General features: G+C 44.4%; 1 protein-coding gene across 3 annotated transcripts in view; it reads right to left on the bottom strand.

Moving 5' to 3' along the window:
- Positions 1 to 15,798, bottom strand: part of CPEB4 (cytoplasmic polyadenylation element binding protein 4) — a 149,214-nt gene extending 133,416 nt beyond the window's left edge. For 2 of the 3 annotated variants that reach the window (XM_068277169.1, XM_068277171.1), the window contains exons 1-2: positions 15,391 to 15,798; positions 13,492 to 15,098 (exon numbers count right to left, since the gene is read on the bottom strand). In XM_068277169.1, coding sequence (XP_068133270.1) covers positions 13,492 to 14,607 — 1,116 coding nt within the window. In that variant the 5' untranslated portion in view covers positions 14,608 to 15,098; positions 15,391 to 15,798. The remainder of the gene's footprint in view (positions 1 to 13,491; positions 15,099 to 15,390) is intronic. The other variant, XM_068277170.1, reaches the window with a different exon arrangement.
- Between the last annotated feature and the right edge of the window lie 1,309 nt (positions 15,799 to 17,107).

The following is a 17,107-nucleotide window of genomic DNA, read 5'->3' as shown; positions in this document are numbered from 1 at the left end:
AAATAGACCTTTCCCTACGTTAAGTTAGCACTTGCATTAGTGTAAAAAGCAGGGCTTTATGGACCTCTTAGCTACACAGTTACAGATCCAGGGCAACGAGGTAAGGTGAGCAGTCACAACACTCTAGCAAAGAGTATCTCATCTGTCACTAGCAGAAGCAACACGAGTATGACAACAGCCCAGTTTTTACTGGCAAAAAGCACAGAAACAGCTTTATTGTCACTGCACCTGACACAGAGCACTCTGGTAACCATGAATGCACTGCAGCTGGCAGACAGCCTAGTAGTGACTTGCAGCAGGTCTCCATTTCATGTTAGCAGCACCACATTGTAATGATCATATCTCACCACTATTTTAGTAGTGTACCCATCACTGATTCCCCAGTTAACGAACAAGATGAGGACTGTAAGTTCATTTCTTAGTCTGAATCCATTTGAAAGTCGGAACACATCACCTCTGTTCCCTGTGCCATCTTTAGTCCCCGTCTCTGTCACCTGTTGCCCCGTGTTCCATAATCTATAATGCAGAATATAGTGCAGCGTCAGCCGTAGTCCAGCGATGTGCCTCCATCATGTCTGCGCATCTATCCGTCTAGTGCACAAGATCTCCTGCATTTCACATGATTACAAGCAAACATGAGGAGAGTGAGAAGTTGGCACTAGAAGGATAGATAAGTAGAGAGGATAGATGCACAGTGCTGGACTCCATTTTTAAGGTAAGTATGGCTACTGCTGCGTTCAACGCTGCATTAAAGATGGACTTTCAATTAGCTCTGTACTGTATCTGGTAGAACATCGCTAGAGCCAGAAGCTGTATGATAGGCATCCGATCAGACGAATATCTAATCTAATATCAAGGGGTGCAAGGTGTCAAGTATGTAAACAATATTATGTAGACATTACAGTAATCACTTACGTGATCATATGCTTACCACTAAGATCTAGTGCATACTGTTCCTTACTTCACTGAGGTAGGTATACACAAGGAGTCTTTTCAATAGATTAGACATTAGATTTGCAAAAACATTGAATCCAATGTAATTCTGTCAAAAGGTCATCTAATCAATATTTCGAAGGGTAATGTTCATTCTTTGCTCCATAAATTCCAGAGGTAGAGCGCGATGAGGTCACGGGTGGCCGCAGTACATGACTGACATAATGGCATAGAAGGCTAACATGTGCTGAAATTGTGTCTAATATCTAATGGTTCACAGTGGTACACCAGGTAGACAGAAATAGATTGATAATGTACCATCATACAGACAGGGTCTACTCGATGGGTAACAGTAGAACTGTAGGGGTCATTCACACCATGTTCGGAGAACAGCATCACATGGTGTCCACTATGCAGGGACATCAAACATTACACAGAAAGAAACTCCCGATACCCCCTACCAGAATAGTCTACTGCACTGCATTACATAAACACACTAAAGCTAGGAACCCACTAGGGTGTTCCCAATTTCCCAACGCTTGGAAGTGCTGTACAGTAACCTGTACTGCGCTTCCGGTTTGTTTTTTAAACTCTATTATACTTACCAAGCGTCCTTCTTACGTCCGTTAAACCCGCCCCCTAAAGGAAGAGGTCATAGGTGCCTGTGATCTCTTCCTTTAGGGGGCAGGGCTAAAGACGGAAGAAGGAAATGCGGACACCGGGTGAGTACCGTATTTAAAGTTTTATCTAAAAGGAAGTGGGGCCCGGAACCATCCGTGTAACGTGTTTTTATGAATCTTTGGGCATATCACAGAGTTTGTCATCAATAATATCCATTTCCTTGGCTTTACGTCTGCAATCTTAGTCTTGAATTCCTTAGTAAGATCCCGATCCAGTTTAGCATATGTGGTGGTATCTGATAACAGCCGATACACCACTTCTTTATAATATTGAGTGTCCATTACGACCACTGCGCCTCCTTTGCTAGCCTGTGCTATTGTAATGTGCTTATTGGCACCAAGTTCACGAATAGCTGATCTTTCGTCACTAGTAAGGTTATGGCTAACATGAATTTTGCCCTCAGTTCTTGAATCTCTCATAAGGATATCTATATCTTCCTTAACTTTGTTGACATTCTATAATTTGACAAAGGGTGGATTACAATTGCTCTTCGAGCGTAGGGGAGTATCTGTCACCAGTGATGGTCTGACAAAAAAAATGTTCCCGTGGCATAGAAAAATATTTTAAACGTAAAGATCTAAAAAAATCTTTGAAGATCAATATCTAAATCCACAGTATATGGCAAATTGGTAGGTACAAACGAGTCCTTTTTCCAGCAAACTGTTGTGGCAACTCACAGAGGAAATATTAACAATAGATGCTATAGATTGGTTCTGGGGTTCAACCTCCTGGGTTGCCGTTATCATTGCCAAAGGCGATCTGTTATATTTTCTCAATCAGACGAGCCACCCTGGGTTTCAGGTCTCGGGCGTATTGGTCGCCTCCTTTTATTATTGGGTTTCTGCTAAGTGTGTGTGTGTGTGTGTGTGTGTGTGTGTGTGTGTGTGTGTGTGTGTGTGTGTGTGTGTGTGTGTGTGTGTCTATCTTCTCTATCTCTTCTATCTCTATTATCTCTTCTATCTCTATCTCTATTATCTCTTCTATCTCTATCTCTATTATCTCTTCTATCTATCTCTATCTCTTCTATCTATCTCTATCTCTTCTATCTATCTCTATCTCTTCTATCTATCTCTATCTCTTCTATCTCTCTCTATCTCTTCTATCTCTCTCTATCTCTCTCTATCTCTCTTCTATCTCTCTCTATCTCTCTCTATCTCTTCTATCTCTCTATCTATCTATATATACATACATATACATATACACATACATACATACATACATACATACATATATACATATACATACATATAACGTGTGCATACTAAGTGGCAGTCCCCTATCAAGTCCACCTTGCAGGTCTGATGGGGATTGGTCGCCAGAGGCCACATTTTGATTGGTTAGCTTCCATGATGGTCTACTATTTAAGAAGAAGAATGTGTATGTTTTGTTAGACACTGACAGAACTTGATAAAGAAAGGCTCCACCTCCAAAACGTTGCTTGTTATGCTTGCTTAGCAACTGTCTATGTGCCGATTATAATAAAGAGCATAAATACGTAACACGGATGGTGCCGGTTCCCATTTCCTTTTGATGATACGAGGCCCCGAGTGCTGTGGGACCCAGCGACCTTGGCACATTGTTTGAAACGCACAGGAGTGCTGTCCATACTACTTTTTCACTAAAGTTTTATTTAAAGCACGATCGCTCAGCCACCCAAAGCGCTGCATTATGTCTTTGATAAGTGAATTATACAGTGTTTATATACTTTGCATTGAGCGCAAATGCACTCAAAATGCTGCCTGTCCTGCGATTGCCCCTAATCGCAATCACCCTAATCGGTGTCTCCCCCCCCCCCCCATCCCACATTTTCACTGGCATAGGGTTTTTGGGAATCGCCGGCAATTCCAAAACAATGCCAAAATCGCCTTAGTGGGTTACAGCCCTAATTGTTTACAGTCAATACCTTGGAGGTAACCCTGACTTGTGAGTATTTTCACAATTGAAATTTCTGATATAGCAGCATACTACACCATATTGGGCTCTCAGTTGTCTTCTGTTTTAAACGTTTTGAACAAGCACTTCCTCAAGCAGTGTAGCTGCACACAACAATTAGCCTTTAGACTGCCAGCTACAGTAATTTTTAACCTCCTTGCCGGTTATCCTGAGCTCAGCTCGGGGTAACCTGCCGCGGAGGATTCCTCAGGCCCTGCTGGGCCGATTTGCATAATTTTTTTTTTAATACACGCAGCTAGCACTTTGCTAGCTGCGTGTCACTTACGATCGCCGCCGCTCCGCCGCTACCCGCCGCATCAGAGGGTGCCCCCCCCCCCCCCGAGACCCGTGTGGTGCCTGGCCAATCAGTGCCAGGCAGCGATGAGGGGTGGATCGGGACTCCCTCTGGCGTCACGACGTCGGTGACGTCATCGTGTGCGTGCCATGGCGATGGGGGAAGCCCTCATGGAAATCCCGTTCAGAACGGTATTTCCGGATGGGCATATGTGCTGGCGGCGATCGGCGCATACGGATGGACGCCGCATGTAGCTAGTGCTAGCTACATGCTTAAAAAAAAAAAAAAAAAAAAAAAAAATTAGAAAAAAAAAACACCCTCCCTGCCGTGCGCAGCTAATTTTTAGAACGACAGGGAGGTTAAAGGTCACCTGAAGTGAGAGGGGTATTGTGCCTGCCATATTTATTTCCTTTTATACAATGCAAGTTGACTGGCTGTCTTGCTGAGCTCTTTGGCTGTATAAGGGCTGGTGCACACCAGAGCGGTTCTGAAGTGTTTTTAAAACGCTTGCAGGGGGAAAACCGCTTGGCTAATGAAAGTGAATGGTATGGTGCACACCAGAGCAGTTCGTTTTTTCCACAAACGCAAACTCGGGGGCTGCAGCATTTTTTAGATTTGAGGCGTTTCTGCCTCAATGTTAAAGTATAGGAAAGTGGAAAACCGCTCTGAAAAATGCTAGATCAGAGCAGTTTTCCAGGCGTTTGTTACAGTAGCTGTTCCGTAACAATATTTGTAATCTGCTACACAAAAACACTTCAAAAAACGTTAGGCATGTTTAGAAAAGTCTCTAAACATGCCTAGAATCGCTCTGAAATTTGCTTCAAAAACCTCTAGCGTTTTGCAGATCTGCTAGAGGTTTTTGGTGTGCACTGGGCCTTAGTGTCTGAATCACACACCTGAAATAAGCATGCAACTAATCCAGTCAGAAACATCTGATCTGCATGCTTATTCAGGGTCTATGGCTAAAAGCATTAGAGGCAGACAATCAGCAGGACAGCCAGGCAATTTGAGCGCAAGACCCACTAGCATTGCTTGTCTAAGGGCCAGTTCACACCTGTTTTAAAGCTAATGGGAACCGGGTTGTAAAAAAAAAAAAAAAAAAAAAAAAAAAAAAAAAAGTCAGATACCCACCTAAGGAGAGGGAGGCTCTGGGTCCCATAGAGCACTCCCTCTCCTCTCCCGGTGCCCACTGCTGTCCTGGCGCCCCCGTAGCGGTATTCGACCGTTTTGGTAAAATACCGCTGTCTCCCGGCTGAAGGGAGGCTTCGGCGATGCTTTGGGTGCCCGAGTGCTCCCGAAGACGGGCCGCTCTACACTGCGCATGCATCCTCTATGACGCGTTCGCATGTGCGCCACCCGTTTTCGGGAGGACTCGGCTCCCGAAGACTTCCGAAGTCCCCTTGGCGTGGGACGAGAACTGAGGAGCCAGCGCAGCACCGGGGCCACCGGGAGAGGAAAGGCTCATTAGGACCGAGCCTTCCCTCTCCTTAGGTGAGTATCTGACTTTTTTTTTTAACTAACCCGGGTTACATTAGCTTTAAAGACGCATCTGTGGCTCCGTTTTGGGACCTGGATCAAAACCGGAGCCACGAACAACAATGTTAAAAATAGAGGCAGTCTACACCCTGTTCAAAAACGGATCCGCGGGCGAGCCGGGGGATCTGTGCTGAAAAACTGAACGCAGGGTCCGGATTCGCAGGATTTTTACTGACCCTGATCGCTCCCGGATACACAGAGGCGCAGCGAAGGGCAGTACAAAAACAGATCTCCCTCTACACAGGCTATTCTTGCACACAAAACGGAGGAAGATCTGCATTGCCTACTGCCTGCTCCTCCCCTTCACATTACCCCAATAGGTGTCCTCCAGGTAGCCTGAGGGGGTAGCAGCCAGGACGGGGGGTAGCAGGCACAGTGGCGGGTCTCCCCCTTCCCCGCCAGCTATGTACGACAAAAGTAAAGAGCAAGAGTGGGAGTAATTACCTTTCTTCCTCTGCTCACCATGTGACTTCCGGCAATACCGTCCACTAGGGCGGCATTGCCGGAAGTCACCGCGAGCAGAGCAAGAAAGATGCTTCCCCACTAGCTTATACTTTTGTCACACATAGCTGGAGGGGGAGCAGGGACGAAGGGGAACTCAGGTGAGGGGGGGGGGGGGGGGGTCGCCCCCCCTTGCCCCCCTCCCCCCGCCACTGTGCGCACTACCCCCTATCCTGGCTGCTACCCCCTTGGCCATCCATTTTTTTTTTTTGGGGGGGGGGGGGGGTGAATGCAAACGGATCAAAAACGTTGGCTGCAAAAGGGCAGTACTGATCAGTTTGTGTTCCGGTTTCTGAAAACGGGAGGCCGGACCATGGATTGTGTTCTGCAGCCGGGTCTAGTGTGGACCAACCCTAAGTGCTTGTGATTTGAAAAATACTTACCAATGTAATGCTATAGGTTAGTTGTAAAAAATCCCATCCCTTAACTACCTAAGGACCGAGCTAATTGAAATCCGTGCCCTGTATTGGTGGTCAACTGGCTGGCAGGGCGTACATTTTAACTCCCATTGGCTTACATTGAAAGACAGGGTCAGGAGCCAATGAAAGCAGCTCCTGACCGGCTCACAGGAACTCAGAGACAGCAGAGTGGGTGGCCCAGGAACCCGACGTGCGGCGGTGACGGCTGTTGCGACAGGTATGTGCGGCGATTAGTTGTTATCCGTCGGGATTCCGCCGTTGCTGTACCAGCGGTCTCTGGTCATTAAGGGAGCAGAGACCGCTGGTACTTAAGTGGTTAAATAAGATCACACCCATAGAATTACATTAACAAGAGCTTTGCAATTCACAAGTGCTTAAGGCCCGTTCTCACTAGGGCAATTAGCACTAATCGACAGCGATTGGTAGCGCTTTTTAAAGAGACACTGAAGCGAAAAAAAAATATATGATATAATGAATTGGTTGTGTACTATGAATAAATTACTAGAAGATTAGCAGCAAAGAAAATATTCTCATATTTTTATTTTCAGGTATATAGTGTTTTTTCTAACATTGCATCACTCTATAATATGTGCAGATTACACAACACTCAGCATTCAAAATGAGTCTTTCAGAGCAGTCTGAAGTAATGAACTCTCCTCTAGCAGAGGAAAAGTAAACAGTTCAATTACAGTTGAGATAATAAAAGTCAGATAACAGCCCTCTCCACGACTAAGTTAGTCGGAGAGCTTAATAGCTTTTTTGCATAGAGATAACAACTGGAGTTTCTCAACTCTTCCTGTACTGGAAACAATTAGACTGATGTATCTGATCTTAATGTTTTTTTTCTTAGCTGTACTACACATACAAATAATATCATCATTTTTTTTTCGCTTCAGTGTCTCTTTAAAAGCAGCCGCAGTAGAAATACATAGAGGGCACACCACTTCTGCGTAGATTGGGCCCGACTGGCAGAAGTGAGGGGACCAGGTATTGGAGCTGCAGACAGCGGAGGACGGCAGAGTGGGAGCGATCCGAGCGGATGGGGCTGGAGGAAGCCCCAGGTGTGTATAATTTTTTTTTCTTTTAATCAGCTCTGGTACACTTCAAGTATATGGCAGTGACCTCACTGCCATGAATCCTAGCGATTCGCAATTTGCGGCAATTGCAAAACACGCCACATGCAGCATTTTACCACAATTTTAGAGCGATCGCGATTAGAATGCTAAAAAGCGCTGATCGTGATTGCTCAAAAATCACGAGTGTGCAGTGATTTTATTGAGTTAAAAATCACCATCCTAAGTGAGAGTGAGCCCTTAGAAAATGCTTAGAACAGCGCTGCTAGAGGGTTCCAGGCCACACTTCAGGTTCCCTTTAAAAAGGCTTCACGCTAGTGCAAGCTACGTTTGAATTGTGTTTATTAAATGTCTTCACTAAATCTGTCAGTAGGGATTATCATTGAGGTGCAAATACATTTGAGATGATTGCGAGTTATGCTACACATTATGACTCAGAATGATGCTATTATGAAAATATAAAGTGTAAATGGACAAATCAGACCATGCAGTGGAATAATTTAATTGGTCCATTTTTAAGCTGCATAGATTTGCAGCACCTTTAGCAGAATCCTGCAAGTTAGATTTGCATTTTTCAAGTCAAGTAGAAAGTTGGCATTGAGCCACGTCTTCGTAATAAATATTTTTAGACATTTGTAGCAATGGAATACCGGGAAACAAAAAGACCTATAAACATCCGCGGCAGGCAGATGTAGTTCGGTACTAAAAAAAAAAGCCTTTAGACATCCGTGGTATGTGGATATGGAAACACAGAAAACGCCTATAGGTGTATGTGGCAGTTTAAGGCCACGTTCCCAATAGCAAAACAAAACAGACCATTTATGCATCAGAGAAAAAGATGCGCTCGATCTGCTGCGGTAAGGACAACACAATTTTGGTACCACCCCAATTTTTTCCCAGAAAGCCAAGCCAAGAAAGTGGATGCGGACAGAAACAATGCAAGCTTATGAGAACTAACAGTGTTCATTCTCATTAGGCTGGACACAGAGTACAGGATCTTCTCAAAAAATTAGCATATTGTGATAAAGTTCATTATTTTCTGTGATGTACTGATAAACATAAGACTTTCATATATTTTAGATTCATAACACACAACTGAAGTAGTTCAAGCCTTTTATTGTTTTAATATTGATGATTTTGGCATACAGCTCATGAAAACCCAAAATTCCTATGTTTAAAAATTAGCATATTTCATCCGACCAATAAAAGAAAAGAAAAAAAGTCAACCTTCAAATAATTATGTTCAGTTATGCACTCAATACTTGGTCGGGAATCCTTTTGCAGAAATGACTGCTTCAATGTGGCGTGGCATGGATGCAATCAGCCGGTGGTACTGCTGAGGTGTTATGGAGGTCCAGGATGCTTCGATAGCAGCCTTAAGCTCATCCAGAGTGTTGGGTCTTGCACCTCTCAACTTTCTCTTCACAATATCCCACAGACTCTCTATGGGGTTCAGGTCAGGAGAGTTGGCAGGCCAATTGAGCACAATACCATCATGGTCAGTAAACCATTTACCAGTGCTTTTGGCACTGTGAGCAGGTGCCAGGTCGTGCTGAAAAATGAAATCATCTCCATAAAGCTTTTCAGCAGATGGAAGCATGAAGTGCTCCAAAATCTCCTGATAGCTAGCTGCATTGACCCTGCCCTTGATAAAACACAGTGGACCAACACCAGCAGCTGACATGGCACCCCAGACCATCACTGACTGTGGGTACTTGACACTGGACTTCAGGCATTTTGGCATTTCCCTCTCCCCAGTCTTCCTCCAGACTCTGGCACCTTGATTTCCGAATGACATGTAAAAGTTGCTTTCATTCAAAAAAAGTACTTTGGACCACTGAGCAACAGTCCAGTGCTGCTTCTCTGTAGCCCAGGTCAGGCGCTTCTGCCTCTGTTTCTGGTTCAAAAGTGGGTTCATGCTTCCATCTGCTGAAAAGCTTTATGGAGATGAAGATTTCATTTTTCAGCACGACCTGGCACCTGCTCACAGTGCTAAAACCACTGGTAAATGGTTTACTGACCATGGTATTACTGTGCTCAATTGGCCTGCCAACTCTCCTGACCTGAACCCCATAGAGAATCTGTGGGATATTGTGAAGAGAAAGTTGAGAGAAGCAAGACCCAACACTCTGGATGAGCTTAAAGAGGAACTATCGCGAAAATCTTAAAATTTAAAACACATACAAATAAGAAGTACATTTCTACCAGAGTAAAATGAGCCATAAATGACTTGTCTCCTATGTTGCTGTCACTTACAGTAGGTAATAGAAATCTGACATTACCAACAGGTTTTGTGCTAATCAATCTCTTCATGGGGGATTCTCAGCATGGCCTTTATTCTTTATAAAGGCATTCCCTGAAAATGATTAATACAAAGATGCTGGCCAGCCTCCCTGCTCGCTGCACACTATTTTGGCAGTTGGACGGAGCAACTGCCATTCACTAAGTGCTTTTAAAAATAAAGAAAACCCTGAGAACCCCCCTATGAGAAGATGGGCTAGTCCAAAATCTGTCGGTAATGTCAGATTTCTACTACTTACTGTAAGTGACAGCAGTAGAGGAGAAAAGTAATTTATGGCTCATTTTACTCAGGGAGAAACGTACTTCTTATTTGTATATGTTTTAAATTTTAAGATTTTCGTGACAGTTTCTCTTTAAGGCTGCTATCGAAGCATCCTGGGCCTCCATAACACCTGAGCAGTGCCACAGGCTGATTGCCTCCATGCCACGCCGCATTGAAGCAGTCATTTCTGCAAAAGGATTCCCGACCAAGTATTGAGTGCATAACTGAACATAAGTATTTGAAGGTTGACTTTTTTTGTTTTAAAAACACTTTTCTTTTATTGGTCGGATGAAATATGCTAATTTTTTGAGATAGGAAATTTGGGTTTTCTTGAGCTTTTTGCCAAAATCATCAATATTAAAACAATAAAAGTCTTGAACTACTTCAGTTGTGTGTATTTGAATCTAAAATATATGAAAGTTTAATGTTTATCAGTACATTACAGAAAATAATGAATTTTATCACAATATGCTAATTTTTTGAGAAGATCCTGTATTTTCCTGCTCTACCCACCTCCTCTCTTCCGTGTCTCAGGTCCTCCGTCTCTGCTGCTACTGTCGCTTGGCTCCACTGCATGGGATATTTCACCGGGATAAAGATCAGAGTCCTGGAAGAAGCAGACTGCCACTGGCATGCAAAAAAACCTACAAATAGAAACTTGCCTACTAACAGAGAAGATTCGCATTAGTTCAATGAGTGGTGGACCAACGAGAATCCTCCTCGTCGCTAGGCAGGATTCTCATTGCAATCCAACGAAAGCTTGCTTCTGCAAGGACTTTGGGTGACCCTTGCAGTGGAACCAAGAGATAGTGACAACAGTGGGTGGGACCCAAAATGGTGGTGGTGACAGCAGAATGGATGCGCAACAGTGATTAGTGGAAACACATCCGTCATGTGACAGGGCACAGCATAACCGCTCATGATACGCTGTGGACTAACTAGTATGCAAAATGGGAACCAAGCCTAAGTACAAACGATACTGACCAATGAAAACAGAACAGCCGGCATTACAGCAGGGAGCACTGCAGTTAGCCATTCACTAAAAGTAAAATACAAAACATCCTCATACATGTAAGGGCTAGAACCCACCAGAACTTTTTTCGAGCGTTTAGGTATTTAAAATCGCTAGCAATTTCCCTAAATGCTCCACCAATGTAAATGGATGAGACAGATTCCACTGCAGTGTTTGAGATTAGGCTAATCACAAGACATGCAGCATTTTGGGAGCATTTCCACTCTAATGTATTGTATAGGAGCAGGGAAATAGCTCCCCCAAAAAAAAAAATTCTGAAGATTGATTTTGACCAAAATCAAATGCATCGATGGAAGGGAAACTTGGGTCAATCGATGTGGGGCAGAAGCAGTAATCAAATAAGGCATTACCTGCTGGGATCTATTTTAAAAAAAATGGTGTGATGTGTGTGGAAGGAATCAATTCCAATCATAGAGGAATGGATAGTTTTGGAATATTGGGTGGAACTCTACATGTGTAATGACCAGCTTAAGCCCCCTTCCAGACGGACGGTTGCCGAGCAGTTCAGTCCCCATTTGCTGCGCACCAGTGCAATTTAAATGCAGAGGTTGTAACACCACGCGTGTAAAGTGTTGACACACAGTGGTGTTACTGGGCGGCAGAGAACCATGACATCTCAAGTCTGACCACGGCCGCAGCCAATCTTACTCTGTGGGGGCGCCTGTACAGCGCTGGTACTGAGCGCTAACAAACACCCAGACGATGCAGGAGAGCAGCTGTCAGGTGGTGAATTCACTGCCTGTAAGCTGCTTGTGTGAAAGGAGCCTCAGACTGACACATTCTTAGCTGCAAATAGCAGTAGTACTTCTATGCTACTTAAGTGTTCAATATTATGAATTGCTACTTCTTCAACCCATTCATGTTAAAGGGAGGTAATTTCATCTAATGTATACTAGCAAATTAAGTAAAGTGCACAGCACTTCTCTTTGTAAGCTAAAAGGAAGAAATGTACACACTCTGTAGATGGTCAGCAAATAATATTAAATAGATCATATGAAAAGGACACACAAAACAATGCACTGGAAGGGGCTTAGTACTGATGTTGATTAGTCATCCTTGTTAATGAAAAAGCATCAGTTCTGTTACAGAAATGGTTTCATTTAATTAACAATTGATGGAACTGCTATATTGCTATCCGCAATAATTAGATTGTGAAATATCAGAAAAAATTATAATAAAATGATTCCCTGACAACTTTTTCCATAAGTTAAAGCTGTGGGCCTCTGCCAAGAGCTGATGTGATATCTGCAATGCACAAGCCTATCATCCAAACCACACAATTGCTGAGCAATGGGCAAGTGTTGTAGCTCTGCTGCAATATTTCAAGGTCAAGCATTACGCAACCAGTCATGTTAGCAAGAGCTGGTAAATAGGAAGCCAGCTTGAACAGCACTGTCAGATCCGAGCATTAAGGTGCATGCCTATTAAAGAAAAAGATTGTGCTGCAATCTAGCAAACGTCAATAACCTTTCTCATTGAATATAAGCTCATTTAGTACAGGACACAAGCTTGAAGAACAGATCATACCTGACAGATATGGGCACATGCTAAGCAGTCATTCAGGAAATAAATGCAATGGCTGCTTTAGATCCATATATATGTACCCCTCCCCCGACAGTTACATTTTTCATTGCCTTTACAGTGTCCCAGCAGGCATTGACCGTCTTCACACAGGACATTTAGAGACAGAAAAGGACGAAATAGACCCACTCCTAAATATAATCTATCCCCCATCCTGGACTAAATGCAAGAAAATTTAAAAAAAAAAAAAAAAAAAGAAGGAGGATATAAATAAAAATGCTCTAACTATACCAACTCCTGAAGCCCAATCTTACCACTAACCTACCTGCTACGGTAATTGCTAATATGACTATGTTAGCCAAACCCAGCACTGACCTTTAAACAAACTGCGGCAACAACATTAAACAGTAACAATTTCTAACATGTTTGTTACCAAAACAAAATACAATACTAAGAGCAGAATAATCTTATCAGTCTCATGCAGTGGCAAACTTACCTTATCTGCAATGATCTGACCATGAGTTTTTGGTGACACCTAACACTACTACAGGGCCAAGCTAACTCTGTTCTTATGAGAATGTCAAGAACCCTGGACATTTTGCTCTCCATATACTGTATTGGTACCAAGCATGTCCCCCTTCACTGACCCATAAGGCTGAAGGGACCTCTTTCAACCCAAGAAATCTGATGTGATGGGGAATTTGTTGCCCACTGTGAAGATAGCAGGTGCTGCATTATGCTTGCGACAGGAGCAATTTAATAAGGCCTGCATAAATGCAACCTAAAACGACTCATCTTAAATCCATATTTACTAAACAATAGACTTCAAACTATCTGTATTTAAATACTGTGTACACAAAACTGGTTAAACCTGAAGTTGTAATATGGGAAAGGCTCTGTGGGAACTCCCACTTCCAATGAGGTTAGTAAGCATCAGGCCCTGCATAGGTCACACCCACTCACATAGATACATATAGAACTATATTGATTTAACATATACTCACAGGAAATGGGAATATGTTGTCGGCTCTATTTAAGCTTTCTTCCATCCAAGATTTTTGTGCAAAGGCAGAATTGGGCCTGGCGTACTTCTGCAGTTGGATGTGATTATTTCCAAAATTCTTCTTCATGGGTGAGATAGAATTCAAGGGTGTTATTCCTCCATTTAGTCCTCTACGGTGGTCCCTACCTTGGGACCCACCCCAACCTCCATATCCACTACCTCCTGGGCTCCATGAAGAAGATGGTGTAGGTGAAGGGCTTTGGTAGCTGCTCCATGGAGAGGGAGGCTTATTGAGATTATTGGCCAAATGGGGTAATTGGTTAAAAGCAGCATTTCTGTGAGGAAATGGGGGTGGGTGTGGACTGGCAGGAGACCTCCTTTGCTGTTGATGTTGGTTATGGTGATGCTGGAAATGAGGATGATGGGGGTGATGTTGGGACATGGGTCCAATTTGTGGAGAGAAACTACCTCCAAAACCAGGGCTCACATGGTGAGGGAAATTTTGGAACAGCAAAGCACCATTATTAGCAGAAGCAGCAGTGACCCCTCCCTGGTGAAAGAAACTTGCATCTTCATTAATAATAGTGTTAGAAGATGGAGCAATAGCAGCTGACCAGTTGCTGAAACCAGTAAGAGGGGATGCAGAAGATGTCAGGGTCTGATTTGAAGACCCAAGCCCTGATGCTTCTTGGTAATCAAATCCTGTCAATACGGGAGATTCAATTCGTATTTTCTCCTTCCCATTTTCTGAAGAACTGTCGCCTTGGTTTTCTTCTGATTTCACTTTCTCAGGGTCAGGTAGAATTCCTGCTTCCTGGCTTTGGCTAGGGGAAAGCTGCTGTTTATCTAAAGACTCTTGCTGTTCCTGTTGTTGAGATTTGGATTTCTCTGACCCCAGAATCTCGTCCTGAATGTTATGGGCAGCTGCAGCAGGAAAGAGCCATGCTGACCCAGCATTACTGCCATTGGCAACTGTGTTATTTATAAAAGCAGCAGGGCTCGGGGTTGCGTTTTGATGATGGTGAGGAGGCTGCAGATGTGGATGAAACCTGACCGGAAAAGCTGATTTATTCCCAGTGTTATTTTGCACCAGCACACCAAACCCGTAATCCCCCATTTATAACAAATTTTCAGACCAATTTTTTTTTCCTGTGTGTGCGCGTGCGTGTGTGGACGAGGCCAATTTGTGCTTAACGTATGAGCCTCTCCAGATCCAATTTTCTTTCCCTGAACACCTTTCAACCAAATACGACAGCAATGCAAATGCTACAAATGAATGTGCCGCTGCTAACGATATTCCTTTTTAGGCATTTACCACAGACTAGCGTGGCTCCTTCAGAGAGGAAGGGTGGAAATTATGAGTGAAATAGACCAAAAGATCTTTGGTTTAAAGAAACTGGGCTGTGCCTGGGCTGTCTTCTGCTCACCCCCAGCTTCAATCCATTAAGTGCAGCTCAGAGATCAATGGGCATGTTTCTGTCATTTGGAGGCTTTTTTTTTTCCTTGCACGTAGCTAAGAGATAACAAGGCGGAATATAAGGGGGCTCAATGAGATCTTCTCCTGGTTGCTGCAGCTGGCTGTGCGTTCTCCTCCTCTCAACACCCTGTCTTGCCCATTAGGAGAGAAAAGAGAGAGAGCAAAATTAGATGACGTCTCATTTTTTTTCTTTTCTGTACATGGATTAAAAATTCTACAGCATCTTAATATATAAATACTGTATAAAATATAGGTGGGCAGTCATTTGCAGGGATATAAATATATGCACACACATAACCACACACACACACCAACACACATTTAGCTCAGGATGACTTGCACTAGATTTAGCCACAGCCACAAAGCCTAGAAGCAGATGACACCGTGCAGACGTGAAAATAGGGCAGCCTAGGCAATAATTACCTCATGAAGCCAGCCTGTCAGTGGCAGCAGCTGTTTCTCCGCAGTGCTGTGCCGCTGGATCTCTCCACAGATCGGATGAGAAGGTCACAGGGAGGCAGCGCTCCTCCTCAGCCCTCCAGTTGGGGTGACATTACAGCAGATGGCCCCGGTGACAGCCCGCTGGATGTGGGGTCAGGGTGGGGGAGGAGGAGAGGGTCTCTGTGCCGGTGTCCGGGAGCAGGGGAGGGGGAGATTCCGAGCCCTCTGTGTGGATTTCTCTTCAGTCTCTGGACGTCTCCGCTGCTCCTCCCCGTCCTTCTAGTCAGGACCGAGCAGCACACAGAGAAATGACAACCAGCTGGAGCAAGAGGCGCTTCCGGTCTTACATGAAAGATGGTATCCCCAGTATCCCCTAGCTGCGTGCGCGTCCTCGCCGTGTCCGTGCGCGCCTCTGCGCCTCTGCGCCTCTCCTAGACGCAGAAGATTTCCCGTTCCCGAATCGATCTCCTGTGCGGATAGAACATTTCCATCTGGCTCCGCCTTTGTCAGCGTCATTGCAGCTGCCTATAGCGTTTAACTATTTTCTCGCCACAGCAAAAAAAGCAGCTCTGGTTATTTGATTCATTTTCAGCCAAAATGGGGTGGGATAAAGGGAACACTGAAGAGAGGAATATGGAGGCTGTATTTATATCCTAAATTGCCTGGCTGTCCTGCTGATCCTATGCCTCTGATGCTTTTGCCTCAACAGGCATGTAGATAAGATCTTTGACTAAGGCCATGATCACAGCAATGCAGTGTAAATGCTGCTTTGTAAAGGTGCGTACACACGCAATACAGAAGCAAACGACGGGTCCGTCCGCACCTCCCGCTTGGCGGACTTTCAGCAGACTGTAGTGCGTGTGTACGCACTGTTGGCGGACTGATAAGGCTGTTCCTGAACGATCCGCCCGGCGAATCGTTCAGGACCAGCCTCATCAGTCCGCCGACAGTGCGTACACACGCACTACAGTCTGCTGAAAACCCGCCCAGCGGAAGGTGCCGACGGACCTGTCGTTGGCTGCTGTAGTGCGTGTGTACGCACCTTTAAGCGGGTTACCATACTGCAAAGCACCACCTTTGCGATGCTCACCATGCGGCAGTAGGTAACGTAGTAGTAAAATGGGTTAACACGGTAACACGCTTCATGTAGTGCAGAGTTCCCCAACCCTGTCCTCAAGGCCCACCAACAGTACATGTTTTGCAGAAAACCACACACAATCACAGGTGAAGTAATTAGTGCCTCAGCAGAGCTGATTAACTACCTCTGTGGATTTCCACAAAACATGCACTGTTGGTGGGCCTTGAGGACAGGGTTGGGGAACACTGAGTCGTCCCAGGCAGCAAAATGTCCTGGCCAAAGTCCCAGGTTGACTGCTATACGTCCTGGCTGCCAGACTCTGTGTCCATATAATTGCTTTCTGTGTTCACCTCCTGACAACTCTATCTCACCCACAGATTCACCCCTTCAGTGAATATAGGCAGTGGCGTAACAAAGAACTTGGGGCCCCAGTGCGAGTTTTACAGCTAGCTAAATGAGTAGGTTAACAAGTACAGTGAAGCACACTTTTTTATTAAATGTATTCTACACTGTATGTGACACAACACTGTCGTAAGGTGTGGTATGACTTTTAAGTTCCATTGCATTGTGTTCCTGTTATACAGTGAATACAGTGCAATATCCCACTGTGAACCTGATCTT

The sequence above is a fragment of the Hyperolius riggenbachi genome, chromosome 3 (assembly GCF_040937935.1).
Source record: "Hyperolius riggenbachi isolate aHypRig1 chromosome 3, aHypRig1.pri, whole genome shotgun sequence".
In the NCBI taxonomy this organism is placed as follows: Eukaryota; Metazoa; Chordata; class Amphibia; order Anura; family Hyperoliidae; genus Hyperolius; species Hyperolius riggenbachi.
Note: the sequence above shows the minus strand (reverse complement) of the source record. Positions and strands in the feature narration are given on the sequence as shown.